The following is a 17,392-nucleotide window of genomic DNA, read 5'->3' on the forward strand; positions in this document are numbered from 1 at the left end:
TTGTGACATGCAGTGCATCCTGGCGTTTAGTCCTTGGATTTCAGGGTTCATAATATTAGTGTTTAATTCCAATGACGTTTGCGGCATTTCACAATTCATCTTTTGAGCCAATTGTAGTGTTGGAAGCTATGCTTACCTCTCAGTCTCTCTACTGTATTGGCCCTTTCCAACATCATTCACAGCACAAATACGGAACTGATAGGACCTGGCTGGAATGAGACTCCTGACCATTAGTTCCACCAATTCCGGGTTAACAGTCATCAGGTGAACAGTCCAAGGGGAATCTGCAGCAAAAAAATATAGGTTTTTGTTTGAGCATACTCAGTTTTTGACTTCAAGGCAACTGGTAAAAACTGCTCTCGTTAAAACCCCGATAAGTATGGGACAACGAGATGGAGCATTGTATGGACAAAGTCAAAAGTTCTTAAGTTTGCTGAGTGACAATTTGTTTTCCCTGTTCTATGAACAGTTCCCCTCAACAACTTATTTGAATAGTACCATCAACATAATAAATGTCTCCAGATGCTTCACACAGACATCAGTGGACAACAACAGTAGTAAAGGTAGTAGCAGAGGTGACTAAAAGCAAGTTTGTAAGTATAAGTTTGGAGGAGAGATAAGTTGAAAAAAAATGAGTTCTAGATCAGTGTTATCCAATAGGAATTGTTGACTAGAAACAGGTGTAGCAACAGGAACACTGTTTTAGCTACAAGTATATTTATTTAACAAATACCTACCATCATTCAATACCAATATGGCCTATACAGTCCCTTGAGCCTACTCTATCATTCAATAAGATCATGCTGATCCCTGACCTCAAGTCCAATTTCCTGCTCAATCCACATATCCCTTTATTCCATCTCAGCCTTGAATATATTCAACGAGTCAGTAACCACTGCTGGGATAGAAAATTCCAAAGAATCACAACCTTCTGCATGAAGACATTCCTCCACATCTCAGTCTTAGATGACTGACCCCTTATCCTGAGACTATGCCCCCTAGTTCTAGACTCTTCAGCCAGGGGAAAATACCTCTCAGCATCTATCCTACATGCGATGTAGATAAAGGGGAGCCTGTTGACATACTGTATGTGGATTCCCAGAAGGCATTTGACAAGGTGCCACATGAAAGGTTATTGTGCAAAGCAGGAGCTCATGGTGCAGGGGATAACATATTAGCATGGGTAGAAGATTTGCTGCCTGGCAGAAAACAGAAAGTATGCATAAATGGATCCTTTTCTGAGTGGCAGGAAGTGACAAGTGGAGTCCCCCAGGCATCTGTGCTGGGGCCTCAACTTTTTACAATTTATATCAATGACTTAGATGAGGGGAGCGATGGCATGGTAGCTAAATTTGCAGATGACACAAAGATAGGTAGGAAAGTATGTTGTGAAGAGGACATAAGGAGGTTGCAGACTGATATAGATAGGTTGAGTGAGTGGACGAAAATCTGGCAGATGGGAGTATAATGTGGGAAAATGTGAAGTTGTTCACTTTGGCAGGAAGAATAAAAAAGCAGAGTATTACTTAAACGGAGAACAACTGCAGAATTCAGAGGTGCAGAGGGACACAGGTGTTCCAATTAAAGGCCGGCTACCTGACCCGAACCCAACGGGACCTGATGACATGTGCTCATGCTCGGGTCGGGCCGGATCGGACACGCTCTATCACAGGTATGTGGCTCCAATGTTAATTCAATTTTTGGACTAGAAAGGTGGTTTTGTTACAATTATTTTAAGCTTGTGCAGATCAGCAACAAAATGAAAAAACGAAGGTAAGTTAACTGATGGTTGGGTCGGGTTGGGTCGGGTCGGGTCAGGTGCAGGATAAAATGGAAAAACTAGGGCCGGGTTGGGCTCGGGTCAGATGTGGTTCTGTCGGGCTCAGGTCGCGTTTTCTTTTTGCAGACCTGAGCAGGCCTTTAGTTCCAATGCACGAGTCACAAAACTTTAGTGTGCAGGTCCAGCAAGTATAAAGAAGGCTATCCTTTATTACGAGAAGAATTGAAAATAAAAGTAAGGATGTAATTTAAAAAAAATTTTTTTTTTTTTAGAGATACAGCACTGAAACAGGCCCTTCGGCCCACCGAGTCTGTGCCGACCATCATCCACCCATTTATACTAATCCTACACTAATCCCATATTCCTACCACATCGCCACCTGTCCCTATATTTCCCTACCACCTACCTATACTAGGGGCAATTTATTATGGCCAATTTACCTACCAACCTGCAAGTCTTTTGGCTTGTGGGAGGAAACCGGAGCACCCGGAGAACTTGCAAACTCCACACAGGGCATTGGTGAGACCACATCTTGAAACTGTGTGCAGTTTTGGTCTCCTTATTTAAGGAAGAACGTAAATGCGTTGGAGATGGTTCAGAGGAGGTTTACTACATTGATACCTGGAATGAGCGGGATGTTTTATGAGGAAGGGTTGGACAGACTGGGCTTGTTTTCACTGGAGTTTAGAAGAGTGAGGGGAGACTTGATTGAAATATATAAGATCCTGAACGGTCTTGACAAGGTGGATGTGGAAAGGATGTTTTCTCTTGTAGGTGAGTCCAGAACTAGGGGTCACCCTTTTAGGATAGAGATGAGGAGAAATTTTTTCTCTAAGGGTTAGAGTCATAGAGTGATACAGCACAGAAACAGGCCCTTCGGCCCATCGTGTCTGTGCCAGCCATCAAGCACCTAACTATTCTAATCCCATTTTCCAGCACTTGGCCCGTAGCCATGTAGGTTATAGTGTTTCAAGTGCTCATCTAAATACTTCTTAAATGTTGTGAGGGTTCCTGCCTCTACCACCTCTTCAGGCAGTGTGTTCCAGATTCCAACCATCACCTGAGTGAAAATATTTTTCCTCAAATCCCCTCTAAACCTCTTGCCCCTTATCTTAAATCTATGCCCCCTGGTTATTGACCCCTCTGCTAAGGGAAAAAGTTTCTTCCTATCTAACCTGTCATAATTTCATAATATCATAATGCCCCTCATAATTTTGTATACCTCAATCATGAGCCCCCTCAGCCTTCTCTGCTCCAATGAAAACAACCCTAGCCTTTTCAGTCTCTCTTCATAGCTGAAATGCTCCAGCCCAGGCAACATCCTGGTGAATCTCCTCTGCATCCTCTCCAGTGCAATCACATCCTTCCTATAGTGTGGTGCCCAGAACAGTACACAGTACTCCAGCTGTGGCCTAACTAGTGTTTTATACAGCTCCAGCATAATCTCCCTGCTCTTATATTCTATGCCTCAGCTAATAAAGGCAAGAATCCCATATGCCTTCCTAACCACCTTATCTACCTGTGCTGCTGCCTTCCGTGATCTATGGACAAGTGCACCAAGATCCCTCTGACCCTCTGTACCTCCTAGGGTCCTACCATCCATTGTATATTCCCTTACCTTGTTTGTCCTCCCAAAATGCATCACCTCACACTTCTCAGGATTAAACTCCATTTGCCACTGCTCCACCCATCTTACCAGCCCATCTATATCGTCCTGTAGTCTAAGGCTATCCTCCTCATTATTTACGACACCACCAATTTTCGTGTCATCTGCGAACTTACTGATCATACCTCCTATATTCATGTCTAAATCATTAACGTACACAACACCAGCAAGGGTCCCAGCACCGATCTCTGTGGTACACCACTGGTCACAGGCTTCCACTCACAAAAACAACCCTCCACCATCACCCTCTGCCTCCTGCCACGAAGCAAATTTTGGATCCAATTTGCCAAATTGCCCTGGATCCCATGGGCTCTTACCTTCTTGACCAATATCTCATGCGGGACCTTATCAAAAGCCTTACTGAAGCCCATGTAGTCTACATCAACTGCTTTATCCTCATCTACACATCTAGTAACCGCCTCGAAAAATTCAATCAAGTTAGTTAGACACGATCTCCCCCTGACAAAGCCATGCTGACTATCCCTGATTAATCACTGCTTCTCCAAATGGAGATTAATCCTATCCCTTAGAATTTTTTCCAATAGTTTCCCTACCACTGATGTTAGACTCATCGGCCTGTAATTACCTGGTTTATCCCTGCTACCCTTCTTGAATAATGGTACCACATTTGCTGTCCTCCAGTCCTCTGGTACTTCTCCTGCGGCCAGAGAGGATTTGAAAATTTGTGTCAGACCCCCTGCTATCTTCTCCTTTGCCTCACATAACAGCCTGGGATACATCTCATCTGGGCCTGGGGATTTATCCACTTTTAAGCCCGCTAAAATAGCTAATATTTCCTCCTTTTCAAAGCTAATTTGTTCAAGTATATCACAATACTCCTCCCTGATCTCTACATCTACATCATCCTTCTCCATAGTGAACACAGATGAAAAGTAATCATTTAAAACCTCACCTATGTCCTCCGGCTCCATACACAGATTGCCACTTTGGTCCCTAATGGGCCCTACTCTTTCCCTGGTTATCCTCTTGCCCTTAATATACATATAAAACACCTTAGGATTTTCCTTTATCTTGCCCGCCAGTGTTTTCTCATGTCCCCTCTTCACTCTTCTAATTACTTTTTTAAGTACCCCCCCCCCCCGCCCCCCCCACGCTTTCTATACTCCTCTAGTGCATCCGCTGTTTTAAGCACTCTGAATTTGCCATAAGCCTCCTTTTTTTTTCCTGATCCAATCCTTTATATCCCTGGACATCTTGATCCTACCCTTCATCTTAATGGGTACATGTTGGCTCTGAACTCTCACAATTTCCTCTTTGAATGACTCCCACTGGTCTGATGTAGACTTTCCTACCACAGTTCCTGTTTTAACATTTTGAAATAGGCCTTCCCTCACTTCAGTACCTTTATTTCCGGTCCATCTTTGTCCTTAACTACTTAGCATAACTACCTTAAATCTTACAGAGTTATGGTCACTATCCCCGAAATGCTTCCCCACTGACACTTCTGCCACTTGTCCGACTTCATTCCCTCGGATTAGGTCCAGTACTGCCCCTTCTCTTGGAGGACTTTCCACGTACTGGCTCAAAAAGCTCTCCTGTATGCACTTTAAGAATTCCGTCCCCTTTAAGCCTATTGCACTAAGACTATCCCAGTTGATTTTGGGGAAGTTGAAATCCCCTACTATTATTATTCTATTATTTTTACACCTCTCTGAGATTTACCTACATATCTGCTCCTCTATCTCTCCCTGACTGTTTGGAGGCCTGTAGTACACTCCCAGCCAAGTGCTTGCCCCCTTTTCGTTTTTAAGTTCTACCCATATGGCCTCATTTGAGGTACCGTCTAAGATATTATCCCTCCTTACTGCAGTAATTGACTCCTTGATCAACAGTGCAATGCCACCTCCTCTTTTACCCCCTCCCCTGTCTAGCCAGAAGATTCTATACCCTGGAATATTGAGCTGCCAGTCCTGCCCCTCCCTCAACCATGTCTCTGTGATAGCAATATCATAATCCCAGGTGCTAATCAATGCCCTCAATTCATCTGCATTACTAGTAAGACTCCTTGTGCGACTTTGGAACTCTCTGCCTCAGAAGGTGGTGGAGGCAGGGTCATTGAATTTTTTTAATGCAGAGGTAGATAGAATCTTGTTAGGCAAGGGAATCAAAGGTTATCAGGGGTAGGTGGGAGTGTGGAATTCGAAACACAAACAGATCAGCCATGATCTTATTGAATGGTGGAGCAGGCTCGAGGGGCCGAATGGCCTACTTCTGCTCCTAATTCGTATGCTCGTATCCTGTCAATCTCCCTCTGAATCTTATATGGTTCAATGAAAACACCTTTCATTCTTCTAAACTGCAGAGAATATAGGCCCATTCTGCTCACCCTCTCATCATAGGACAATTCTCTCAGCTCAGGAATCAATCTAGTGAATATTTGCTGCACCGCCTCACTGGTGCTAGGTTCTCCCCAGTACCTAGCAATTACTGAGCAAGCTGAATTTTGGCAGGCTGTTGGACCATGGGGGTGCATTACCACTGAGCCTGATCTTAACCTCACCTAATAACCACACACCTGCACTTTCAGCAATGGGGGAGAGGGAGGGGGGGGCATTGTCACTGAACAGCAACTATACCTAATATTCCTCTTCCTAACCCAGGTAAAATCTAATATCCCTACTCCAGATTCCAGCTGAGATCAGCTGATTGGGGATCAAACCTGGACTTTGTGTCTGTACCAACAGAGTTATCAGGGCAGATAGGCAGCATTTTAAACAAGTGTCCTATTGAGCAGCAGGACTTCTGATCTGCCCCAGTGGAGTATGCCCTGCAAATATTTATGACAGTTCTGAAGAGATTCCACAACAATATATTATAACAATTAATCTTAATTTAGTTGACTAAAATATTAGGTAAAAACATGTAGTAGTAAATTTTGTAGTAATATCTTGTAATTTATCTTGCACTGTGATATCTGAATTACAGATAGAGCAATTCATCTTCTAATACAGGTTCAAATTTGATTCATTCATTTATTGTGTATTAATAGTTCAGAATATTTGCATTTATATTGTGTTTTATGATGTCGAAACCTTTCTCGGAGTTTCACACAATGAATTGGACAAAGAGGTAGAATATCAGTCATGATTTTATTGAATGGTGGAGCAGGCTCAAGGGACTGTATGGCCTAATCCTACTCCAATTTCTTAGGTTCTTACAAATTACTTTTGGAGTGCAATGACTGTTACGCAGACAAACTCAGGGCCATTGCTTTATCATGGCTGATGAAATCAAACTCCATTTTTTATGGAAGTGATTCTGAGAGAATCCATGTGATTCATTCATTTTCCAGTGGAAAGTAAAATCTGTGGCTTTGATTATCCCCTGCAACAATGGTATACGTGACACACACATTCACGTGAGGATCAATTTGCTATTGACCATCTGTATTGTGCTTCACAATATTTGAATTAAACAATGGCATCTGTGGAATCACAGAGTTTGAGAAAGTATGCTCTCGGAAAAAAATGAATCTATATTTAGATTAGTGTTTTATATTTAAACCAGTAGTAACAATTTAGGGCCATCTCAAGTCAACATTCATACTAGCTTCACCCAATAGATATATAACAATCAGAGCTAAATTGAGCTGATCTAGAACTACAATTAAATAGATTAACATCTGTAAGGTGAGAATGGGATAATTAATCCCCTGTTTAAATATGCTTTGTGACCAGGAATTGGCAATTACATGGGAATTTTTCACATTGTGCGTTTAACAAAACTAGTTTCTACAGAAATGAACAAAGGGACTGGAAAGGAGCATGAATTCTCATTTTGCAAAAAAAATTAAATGATTATACATTGAAGTGATAACAGATTTTAACACAGGTGCCCCATAGTGTTACATACTCAGTGAATACACTGAGACTATTGCAGGAATTCTAATGCTGACAAAAGCCAACCAGCTAGAGGCAGAATTTGTCTATTTTAAGTTAACTTCAAATGACCGGTAAAGCTGTCATTGACCACTGATAAAGACTGACACATCAGTCTGCCGGATATGACATGGGTGGATATTGAATGATTTCTTTCTTCTGCTTTACACTGAGTGCTCCTAACTCTCATGATAATTACAACTTTGTGGTTGCAATTATCTTCAATAATACAAAGCATGGGTCACTTGATGCTGAAGTTCCTATACTTGCACATCAAGTTAGTATCTTCAAAAGAGTGAGAACAAAAGAAAATGGCAATATCTAGCCTACAAGTCTTACGTGGTGTAACCAATCTGCTGTCCACTTCAGCAACAATTCACACATTAATTAGCCAATGGGCATTACCTGAGAACTCCATGGCGGTTCTCCCTCTTTACTTCCTGCCCCTGATAGCCCAAGTTGAAGTTGCCATTGTTTCATAGGTCTGAGTCCAATGTACAAGTTATTACAGAATGTAATGTCTAACAAATAGGGCAGTGTTGCATAATGAACTTATAACAGTTTACAATTATATAAAGTAAGGTGATTATGGACATTTTCTCATCTGTGTAAAAAGTTATGGTAACTCACTCAGACACACACTTATGCGTCATAGAAGCAGTATGCCCAAGCCAAAAATGCTACAATTCACTACCAATGGTAAAACTGATTTTTTATTATTTAGTTTTAATTTTACCAACAAAAAAAATCTATAACGCATCGCAGTGAAGACGCCATGTACTCTAAATGTGTTGCTGCATCACTCACTGTTCTCAGACACCTCCAAAATGTAGTGAATTAAGGGGCTGTTTCCATCAAATGCTTTTGCCCATGTCAGGGAGATGGCTCTCTTTTCACTAGAACTCAGCTGGGCAGCCAGGTTCTCTGGAGCATGTGGTAGCTGCCTGCAGCAAGAAAACAAAGCAAGAAGAAACTAGATAACTCAAAGTGTAACTTGTTCACCATTTTTTTCTCTCCAGATTATCTTCTCATCTATCTCAATTCAGTCTCCAAGCTGTATAAAATACTGGCCCAATATTATGCAAGTGATGTCTATTCTGCTGCTTACATATTCTAATAGCAGCAGTTCAGTAAATGAGCCAGTTCTGATTGCTGCTGAATCTTGTGCATTGACGCTCAGGCAAAATTGCATTCAAAATTTTATCCTGCTGGATGGAGACTTCCCTGTCAGAACAAGGTCCATACAGAATAACTGATTGCAAATACTGTTGGTGGGAACATTTTAGTGTTGTTCATAGAATGTACAGCACAGAAACAGTCCATTCAGCCCAGCTGGTCCATGCTGCTCTTTATGCTCCACCCAAGCCTCTATTCACCCTTCTTCATCTAACCCTATAAGCATACCTTTCCATTCCTTCCTCCCTTCATGTGTTTATCTAACTTCCCCTTAAATGTGGTCTATGCTATTCCTCTCAACTATTCCTTGTGGTAGCATGTTCCACATTCTAACCTCTGTAGTTCCTCCTGAATTCCCTATTGGATTTATTACTGACTATCTTATTTATGGCCCTTAATTTTGTTCTCTCCCACATGTAGAAACATTTTTATTTCTGCCCTATCAAACCCTTTCATAATCTTATAGACCTCTTTTAGGTCACCCCTCAGCCTTCTCCTTTCTAGAGAAAAGAGCCCCAGCCTGTAGGCCTAACCTCAATGCTCTGTTTTGCATCTTCTCTACTGCCTCTACATCCTTTTTACATTATGGAAACCAAACCATGCAGAGCACCTTAAGTATGTTCAAACCAAGATTCTGTACAAGTTTAGCATAGTTTCTGTGCTTTTTAATTCTATCCCTCTAAAAATTAACCACTGTGCTTTGTTCCTGTTTTTATGGCCTTTTTAACCTGTGTTGCTACTTTTAGTGATTTGTGTATCAGTACCCCTAGAATTATTTTCCTAAAAAATATACTTTATTCATAAAATTCTGTAAAAAAAATACATTACAAAACAATTCAAAACGGCATCAAGTTGACGTTCCAGAAAGTGCAAAGGAAATCAGTTTTCTTCAAGACAGGAGTGAGTTACCTTGGAATGTGCCAGTCTGCAACACTTGGTTGTGGACAACTCTTTGCACTGGAAGACCAGCAGGTTTTGGGCAGACCAAAGAGCGTCTTTCACCGAATTAATGGTCCTCCAGCAGCAGATGATGTTTATCTTGGTGTGCATCCCTGGGAACAGTCCATAAAGCAGAGTCTCCTGTGTTACAGAGCCGCTTGGGATGAACCTCAATAAAAACCACTGCATCTCTTTCCACATCTGCTTTGCAAAGGCACATTCCAGAAGGAGGTGGGCAACAGTCTCTTTCCCACCACAGCCACCTCGAGGGCAGCCTGTGGAGGCAGTGAGATTCCGGGAATGCAGGAAGGATCTGACGGGGAGGGCCATTCTCACCACCAGCCAAGCTATGTCTTGGTACTTGTTTGAAAGTTCTGGTGATGAGGCATTCTGCCAAATGACTTTGGCAGTCTACACGGGGAACCATCTGACAGGATCCACCATCTCCTTTTCCCGTAGGGCCATGAGGACATTCCGTGCAGACTACCCTTAGGTTCCTTTCTTCCTTGATCCCATTTAGACTCTTATTTACCAAGGGGTAAATGACCTCCTTACTCTTCGTACCAAAATGCACCACCTCACAATTATCAAAGAACAAAGAACAAAGATAATTACAGCACAGGAACAGGCCCTTCGGCCCTCCAAGCCTGCGCCGATCCAGATCCTCTCTCTAAACATGTCGCCTATTTTCTAAGCTTCTGTATCTCTTTTCTTCCTGCCCATTCATGTATCTGTCTAGATACATCTTAAAAGACTCCATTGTGCCCGCATCTACCACCTCCGCTGGCAATGCGTTCCAGGTGCCCACCACCCTCTGCGTAAAGAACTTTCCACGCATATCCCCCCTAAACTTTTCCCCTTTCACTTTGAACTCGTGTCCTCTGGTAATTGAAACCCCCACTCTGGGAAAAAGCTTCTTGCTATCCACCCTGTCTATACCTCTCATGATTTTGTACACCTCAATCAGGTCCCCCCTCAACCTCCGTCTTTCTAATGAAAATAATCCTAATCTACTCAACCTCTCTTCATAGCTAGCGCCCTCCATCCCAGGCAACATCCTGGTGAACCTCCTCTGCACCCTCTCCAAAGCATCCACATCCTTTTGATAATGTGGCGACCAGAACTGTACGCAGTATTCCAAATGTGGCCGAACCAAAGTCCTATACAACTGTAACATGACCTGCCAACTCTTGTACTCAATGCCCCGTCCGATGAAGGAAAGCATGCCGTATGCCTTCTTGACCACTCTATTTACCTGCGTTGCCACCTTCAGGGAACAGTGGACCTGAACACCCAAATCTCTCTGCACATCAATTTTCCCCAGGACTTTTCCATTTACTGTATAGTTCACTCTTGAATTGGATCTTCCAAAATGCATCACCTCGCATTTGCCCTGATTGAACTCCATCTGCCATTTCTCTGCCCAACTCTCCAATCTATCTATATTCTGCTGTATTCTCTGACAGTCCCCTTCACTATCTGCTACTCCACCAATCTTAGTGTCGTCTGCAAATTTGCTAATCAGTCCACCTATACTTTCCTCCAAATCATTAATGTATATCACAAACAACAGTGGTCCCAGCACGGATCCCTGTGGAACACCACTGGTCACACGTCTCCATTTTGAGAAACTCCCTTCTACTGCTACTCTCTGTCTCCTGTTGCCCAGCCAGTTCTTTATCCATCTAGCTAGTACACCTTGGACCCCAAGCGCCTTCACTTTCTCCATCAGCCTGCCATGGGGAACCTTATCAAACGCCTTACTGAAGTCCATGTATATGACATCGACAGCCCTTCCGTCATCAATCAACTTTGTCACTTCCTCAAAGAATTCTATTAAGTTGGTAAGACATGACCTTCCCTGCACAAAACCATGTTGCCTATCACTGATGAGCCCATTTTCTTCCAAATGGGAATAGATCCTATCCCTCAGTATCTTCTCCAGCAGCTTCCCTACCACTGACGTCAGGCTCACCGGTCTATAATTACCTGGATTATCCCTGCTACCCTTCTTAAACAAGGGGACAACATTAGCAATTCTCCAGTCCTCCGGGACCTCACCCGTGTTTAAGGATGCTGCAAAGATATCTGTTAAGGCCCCAGCTATTTCCTCTCTCGCTTCCCTCAGTAACCTGGGATAGATCCCATCCGGACCTGGGGACTTGTCCACCTTAATGCCCTTTAGAATACCCAACACTTCCTCCCTCCTTATGCCGACTTGACCTAGAGTAATCAAACATCTGTTCCTAACCTCAACATCCGTCATGTCCCTCTCCTCGGTGAATACCGATGCAAAGTACTCGTTTAGAATCTCACCCATTTTCTCTGAGTCCAAGCATAACATTCCTCCTTTGTCCTTTAGTGGGCCAATCCTTTCTCTAGTTACCCTCTTTCTCCTTATATATGAATAAAAATACGATATTGAAATTCATTTGCCACGCACACATTCATTCTGCAAATTTATTGTCAGATTGTATTTTGTTGCAGTCTTCCTCAGTATTAATTATGTCCTGCAAATTTTTAGGTTGTACCTCCGATTCCAGAGTCCAAATTGTTTATGTAAATTGTGAACAACAGTGATCCCAGCACAGATCCTTGTGGAACACCACTTTTCAACCAGTCTGAATAACTACCTTTAACCCTTACTTGCTGTTTTCTATTTTGTAGCCAGCTTGCTATCAGTTCTGCTAATTTTTTCCTGATTCCGCATGCTCTGACTTTAGTCTCGGGTCTCCTATGCGGTACGATATCAAAGGCTTTTTGAAAATCCAAATATATTACATTGACTACATTACCTTTGTTTACGCTTTGTTACTTTGTCAAAGAACTCAATAAGGTTGGTCAAGCAGGACCTTCCTTTTGAAATCTGAACTGTCTATTATATTTATGGTTTCTAGTTGTTACTTCTTTCAGTGATGATTCCATTATCCTTCCTACCACTGATGCCAGATTAACTGATCTACAGTTCCCTGGACTTGTTCTATCTCCCTTTTTAAATATAAGAATCAGATTAGCTGCCTGCGAGTCCTCTTGCATTATTCCCTTTTCTAATGAATTTTTATATGTATCTAACAGTGCCTTTGCTATTTTTCAACTAACTTCTTTAAATAATCCTTTTTCTTTAAAAAATTCTATCACAACAATGTAACAAAACTCTCACTTGAGGGGTTGCTTCGGTGCCTCTTAAAGCAGTGACACTGGATCATTTACATTATAGGATTGCCTCAGGCAACTTTAACTATAGGAATATAGTAGCATGAACGTGGCATTCATGTGCTTTAAGATTATTTCGTCAAATTACACACTTACCTGACTCTGACCTGAGCACTGCGAGAGTCATTCCCTCCTACTGATAGCACTTTGCAGGTGTATAATCCGATATCTCCTGACCAGGTCTGAGAGATGTACAATGTTCCTGCTTCATCAAGTCGCATACGCGGGATGGCATCCACATTAATCATAGCCCCATTCTTCTGCCACACATATCTGCATAAGGGCAGAGAATGCCACAACACAGAAATATCATAGGATTAACACAGTAAAGTAGTATATTGTCATGAAGGTGCTTCCATTATGAATATTTTTTGAGGACTCCTGTTTAAAAGTTTGAGAAAATTGGTTGATCTGAAAGGCTGAGGAAATGCCTGGATGTTATTTTTTAATAAGGTTACTGGAAGGAAACTTTAGATTAAAAAAATCACTTACTGGAAGAGACAATGAAAGGCTAAATAAATATAAGGGGCCTTGCTGGCTATTGGAGTTGTTTTCGGAGAAGTCACATGTCTAGGTTTATGATTGACAGGAGCTTTTGCCTTTCTGATTTGGGCGTGGAATGTTAGAATGTTCAGTTGGTGTGTATCCTGCTAAGAGAGAAGCCACCCAAATCATTATTTTCCATCTGCTTTGGAAAATCTTCTGAGAATCCAGTGTGATAGCTGAAACCACAAATGCAGTAATTCTCCTGAAAAGCCTGCAAGACTGCTCCTCGACGTCTCCTGAACAGAACTGCTCCAGAAAGATCCCAGTGACAGCCGTCCACATGTACCTGGACGCCAGACCAAAAGCCAACTGGACCATTCCATATCCTATCCTTTTTCTTCAAGAAGAACAATAATTTGGCCAAAGTACTCTTTAAAAAAAAAATGTTGATCTCTGCAGAGCCAGTTTTTTTCAATTTTCTTTATTGTTTTCTTAAACCGGTGTGTCTGTGTGCATGGCTTATTTTAGAAGGGTAGATATTTATACTTTCGTGTTTCAAACTGTGTGTTAATAAGCATTGCATATTTATTAAATAAGTCTTGTTTAAAAATAAATCAACAATTTTGTTGTTTATTAAAGAAACCTGGTTGGCGGATTTTTATTCTGAAACTAATATAAAGTATATAATTGCCATATCGGTAACTGAGTAAAACATTTGAACATACATTGTGACCAGTGGAGTAGTGGAACTAGAGAAAGACAGTGCATTCCTCCAACCTCAGTCATAACAATTTTGGAGAGAAAGTATCTTTTTATTTGCTTTCCCATCACAAATACTTGTTTCCAATTGCAAACATCAGCCAGAAGCTCAACAGATCTGATCACAGAATTTTGCTTTGGTTAACTGGTCGACTGATGGAATGTAACAGAGTACGTACCAGGGGCTGCAGGTTTCCAAGCTCAGCTCTAGATAACCCTGAAAGCCAATGCTCTAATGGGTTGTGTGGTTCTAGCTGGACCAACAAACATTAGAAAGCTATAATCTGCTGAGTCAGACACAAACTCAGTACCGTGCTCTTTCCAGATCCTGAGGGTGCTCTCACAAATTTATTGGAGAGCACCGGACTTGACAATCAATTGCACTAGCTCAGTGGAACTGATCTGATTACCACTGATAATGGACTTTAACTGGCTAAAGAGCATATTTAAGATTATTTTTGTATAAGTCTGTAGTCTTGCTGGTGAATGTGACCTGCTTCATGTCCCTTGGTCTCACAACACAGTGTATCATACAGCAGCTCAAGATCAATTCCAAAGGGCTTTGAATACTGCTTTAGCATTTTTTTTCCTGGACCTAACAGCTGTCCTTCCCCCTGCAGTTACTTTCCCAAGTGCTGTTTAATGAATGAGCACTGAGCAGGCTTGAGCTTCAATTTATGATTTCAGCTGCAGAGGCAAGAAAATCTCTAGCACCATCATCTGCCATCGAGTCCACCCGATTAACAGTCATACTGATCCAAATCCAAGTTTTGCAGTCACCGATATCTTCTTTTGGCTCAGTGCCTTAGCCTGATCAATCACATCACAGATGTAATAAACCAATGACTTGGCAGTCACCTTTTCTCATAAGTGACCCCTCTAGCGCGATGCAACTGAGAATTTCCCTCTAAAAGAGGGCAACAGCTGGCTAATGCTCTGAAGTTTCCGGTAACATTGAACACTAATCGGAGAGTGAACTACACCACAAGCTATTCACAACTGCATGATCAATTGATCCATCCTTCCAAGCCCCATTTTATACTATGTTATCTATGAACCTCAGAAACAAAGCAGAGAGTCCTGCTGAAAGATGATTTTGCCTCACTGTTGAATCTACAATACTGATAGATGTAAATAACCATAAGGAGTAATGGACAGTTAGACAACTTTTCTACGAGGTTATCCAGAATTGTCCCTACGGTCTGGGGTGATCTCCAATGCTCAGCACCAGGCAGCTTCTGAGAAATAAACATGGATCCCACAGATTTCATTATTAACTGCAGGAATGAGTGAGGACAGCTCAAGGACAGTAGCCATTGATTCTTCAGAAATCTCAGCAAAGACCATACCTGATTACAACATTGGGGTCATGGGTCACGCCACAGGTTAGTACTGCCGTGGTTCCTTTGATTACGTTTTGTTCCTGTGGGGGATTTGTGATACGAGTGCGAGCTGTAAAACAAGTTATAAAAATTAAGATGTACTATTATTTGGATTCTTATTAACATATTGGTGTCCCGTTAGCTTTTATTAAAATTGATTTTTAAGGCCTCTCCTCTAAAAATAACAATCTCTATCAACAAGGACTTGAAGGATAAGCTGGTTATGATTGAGTGGGAGGGAGCCCAGGAATTTCAGGTAGAACCCAATTACACGGGGATTCCATCCTACTGAGGATGAACTTTCAAGCTTTGCTCAATTGGGTTGTGTATACATCATCTGCCTGCCTCTCTTCCCCAGTCAAGAGGATGTATCCAGGGGACTTTACAGGGAGTTCTCCAGATCTCCAAGGAAACTCTGTTCACATCTTCCTTGAGCCTCAACAACGACCTGGCATGAACCCTGCAAAAGGACCCAAGCCTCCCCAAAGAGACCCATTTGCTTCATTGGCAGAACATCAGAAAAGGAGAAATTTTGGGGGGGCCTTGCCAGGCGACTCTTTCATAAGAGAAGCACAGTGCTGCTGGAACATTCCTGCTGCCAGTTTGGAGCAGATGCCAATAATGTGCCTTTGAGATGTAATAGGCCTATTCTGGCCAGGATTTCAGATGGGGTCTCCAGCTTGGGGAAGCAGGGGATCTGCTTCATGGAACTTATGCTGGTTGAGTAGACCCCTGGTAACAGTGGCGCAGTGGTTAGCACCACAGCCTCACAGCTCCAGCGACCCGGGTTCAGTTCTGGGTACTGCCTGTGCGGAGTTTGCAAGTTCTCCCTGTGACCGCGTGGGTTTCTGCTGGGTGCTCCGGTTTCCTCCCACAGCCAAAGACTTGCAGGTTGATAGGTAAATTGGCCATTGTAAATTGCCCCGAGTGTAGGTAGGTGGTGGGGATGTGGTAGGGAATATGGGATCAATGTAGGATTAGTATAAATGGGTGGTTGTTGGTCGGCACAGACTCGGTGGGCCGAAGGGCCTGTTTCAGTGCTGTATCTCTAAATAAATAAATAAACTTCAGAGTGTAAGATTGTTCCATCACTGTCTGTGTCACACTATATTTTGGCAGCTGGACAGATATTACACTTACAGTATTTTTAGCTCCAGCTTTCCAGAAGCAGCCGAATTTCATACACAATAGAGGCCCTGGGCTTGTTATTTTGAGTCCGAACCTGCAGAAAACACCAAGCCCAAAGGACCTATAGAAATTTGAGTCCTGAACCTGAGTGTTACAGTACTCAGGCAGCATCAGTAGAGGGCACTCTAACATAGACTGTTCACTCAGGACTTTTTAAAAGAGAAATCTTGCATCACTGCATTGAGTTAACATTGTGACATAGCATAATTAACTCATGCACTAGTTCATTAAAAAAAATCACAGGAAATCATGATAACACTGTCCAAATTTACCTAGTCCAGAAGTATCACTATTGCTATTGCTTAGTTCTTTCTTTTAATCTTATTTAATTTCTTTGCAACCAAGTAGTTAAAGTTTGTAGAAGAAAACAGCTAAAACACACACTGCAAAGTTGCTCCGTTTCAGTGAAAATAGCATTACTCTGATCATGATAGAATCATATAAGAACCTCAAGAAAGGTTCACAGATGTTGTTTATATGGAACTTGAATTGTTAGCAAAATTAAAAGTGCATGGATTTGGAGGCAATCTTGTGAATGGGTCAATAATTAGTTGGGAGGTAGGAGGCAGAGAGTAGGAATAAAGGAAACATTTTCTGATCGGTGGGATGTGACAAGTTGATCTGTACTGGGACCTCAGCTTTTCACAATATATATTAATGATTTGTTTGAAGAAACAGGGAGTTACAGATCCAAGTTTGCAGATGACACAAAGTTCAGACGCACAGTAAGCTGAATAAATGGAAGCAGAATGTTAAGAGACAGACTAAGCAAGTTAGCAAAGCCATAGCAGATGAATTCAATGTGGGGAAATGTGAGGTCATCCCACTTTGGATCTGAGAAAGGCAAAAGGGAATATTTTCTTACTGGTGAAAGACTAAGAGCTGTAGAAGAGCAAAGAGATTT

At 42.0% G+C, this 17,392-nt stretch overlaps 1 protein-coding gene across 1 annotated transcript in view; it reads right to left on the bottom strand.

Moving 5' to 3' along the window:
* The window catches only part of LOC137384323 (protein sidekick-2-like), a 506,965-nt gene that overhangs the window by 252,773 nt on the left and 236,800 nt on the right, over positions 1-17,392 (bottom strand). The window contains exons 11-14 of the mRNA XM_068058191.1: positions 15,268-15,370; positions 12,770-12,946; positions 8,153-8,289; positions 137-284 (exon numbers count right to left, since the gene is read on the bottom strand). Coding sequence (XP_067914292.1) covers positions 137-284; positions 8,153-8,289; positions 12,770-12,946; positions 15,268-15,370 — 565 coding nt within the window. The remainder of the gene's footprint in view (positions 1-136; positions 285-8,152; positions 8,290-12,769; positions 12,947-15,267; positions 15,371-17,392) is intronic.

This window comes from Heterodontus francisci, chromosome 26 (assembly GCF_036365525.1).
Source record: "Heterodontus francisci isolate sHetFra1 chromosome 26, sHetFra1.hap1, whole genome shotgun sequence".
NCBI classification, from domain to species: Eukaryota; Metazoa; Chordata; class Chondrichthyes; order Heterodontiformes; family Heterodontidae; genus Heterodontus; species Heterodontus francisci.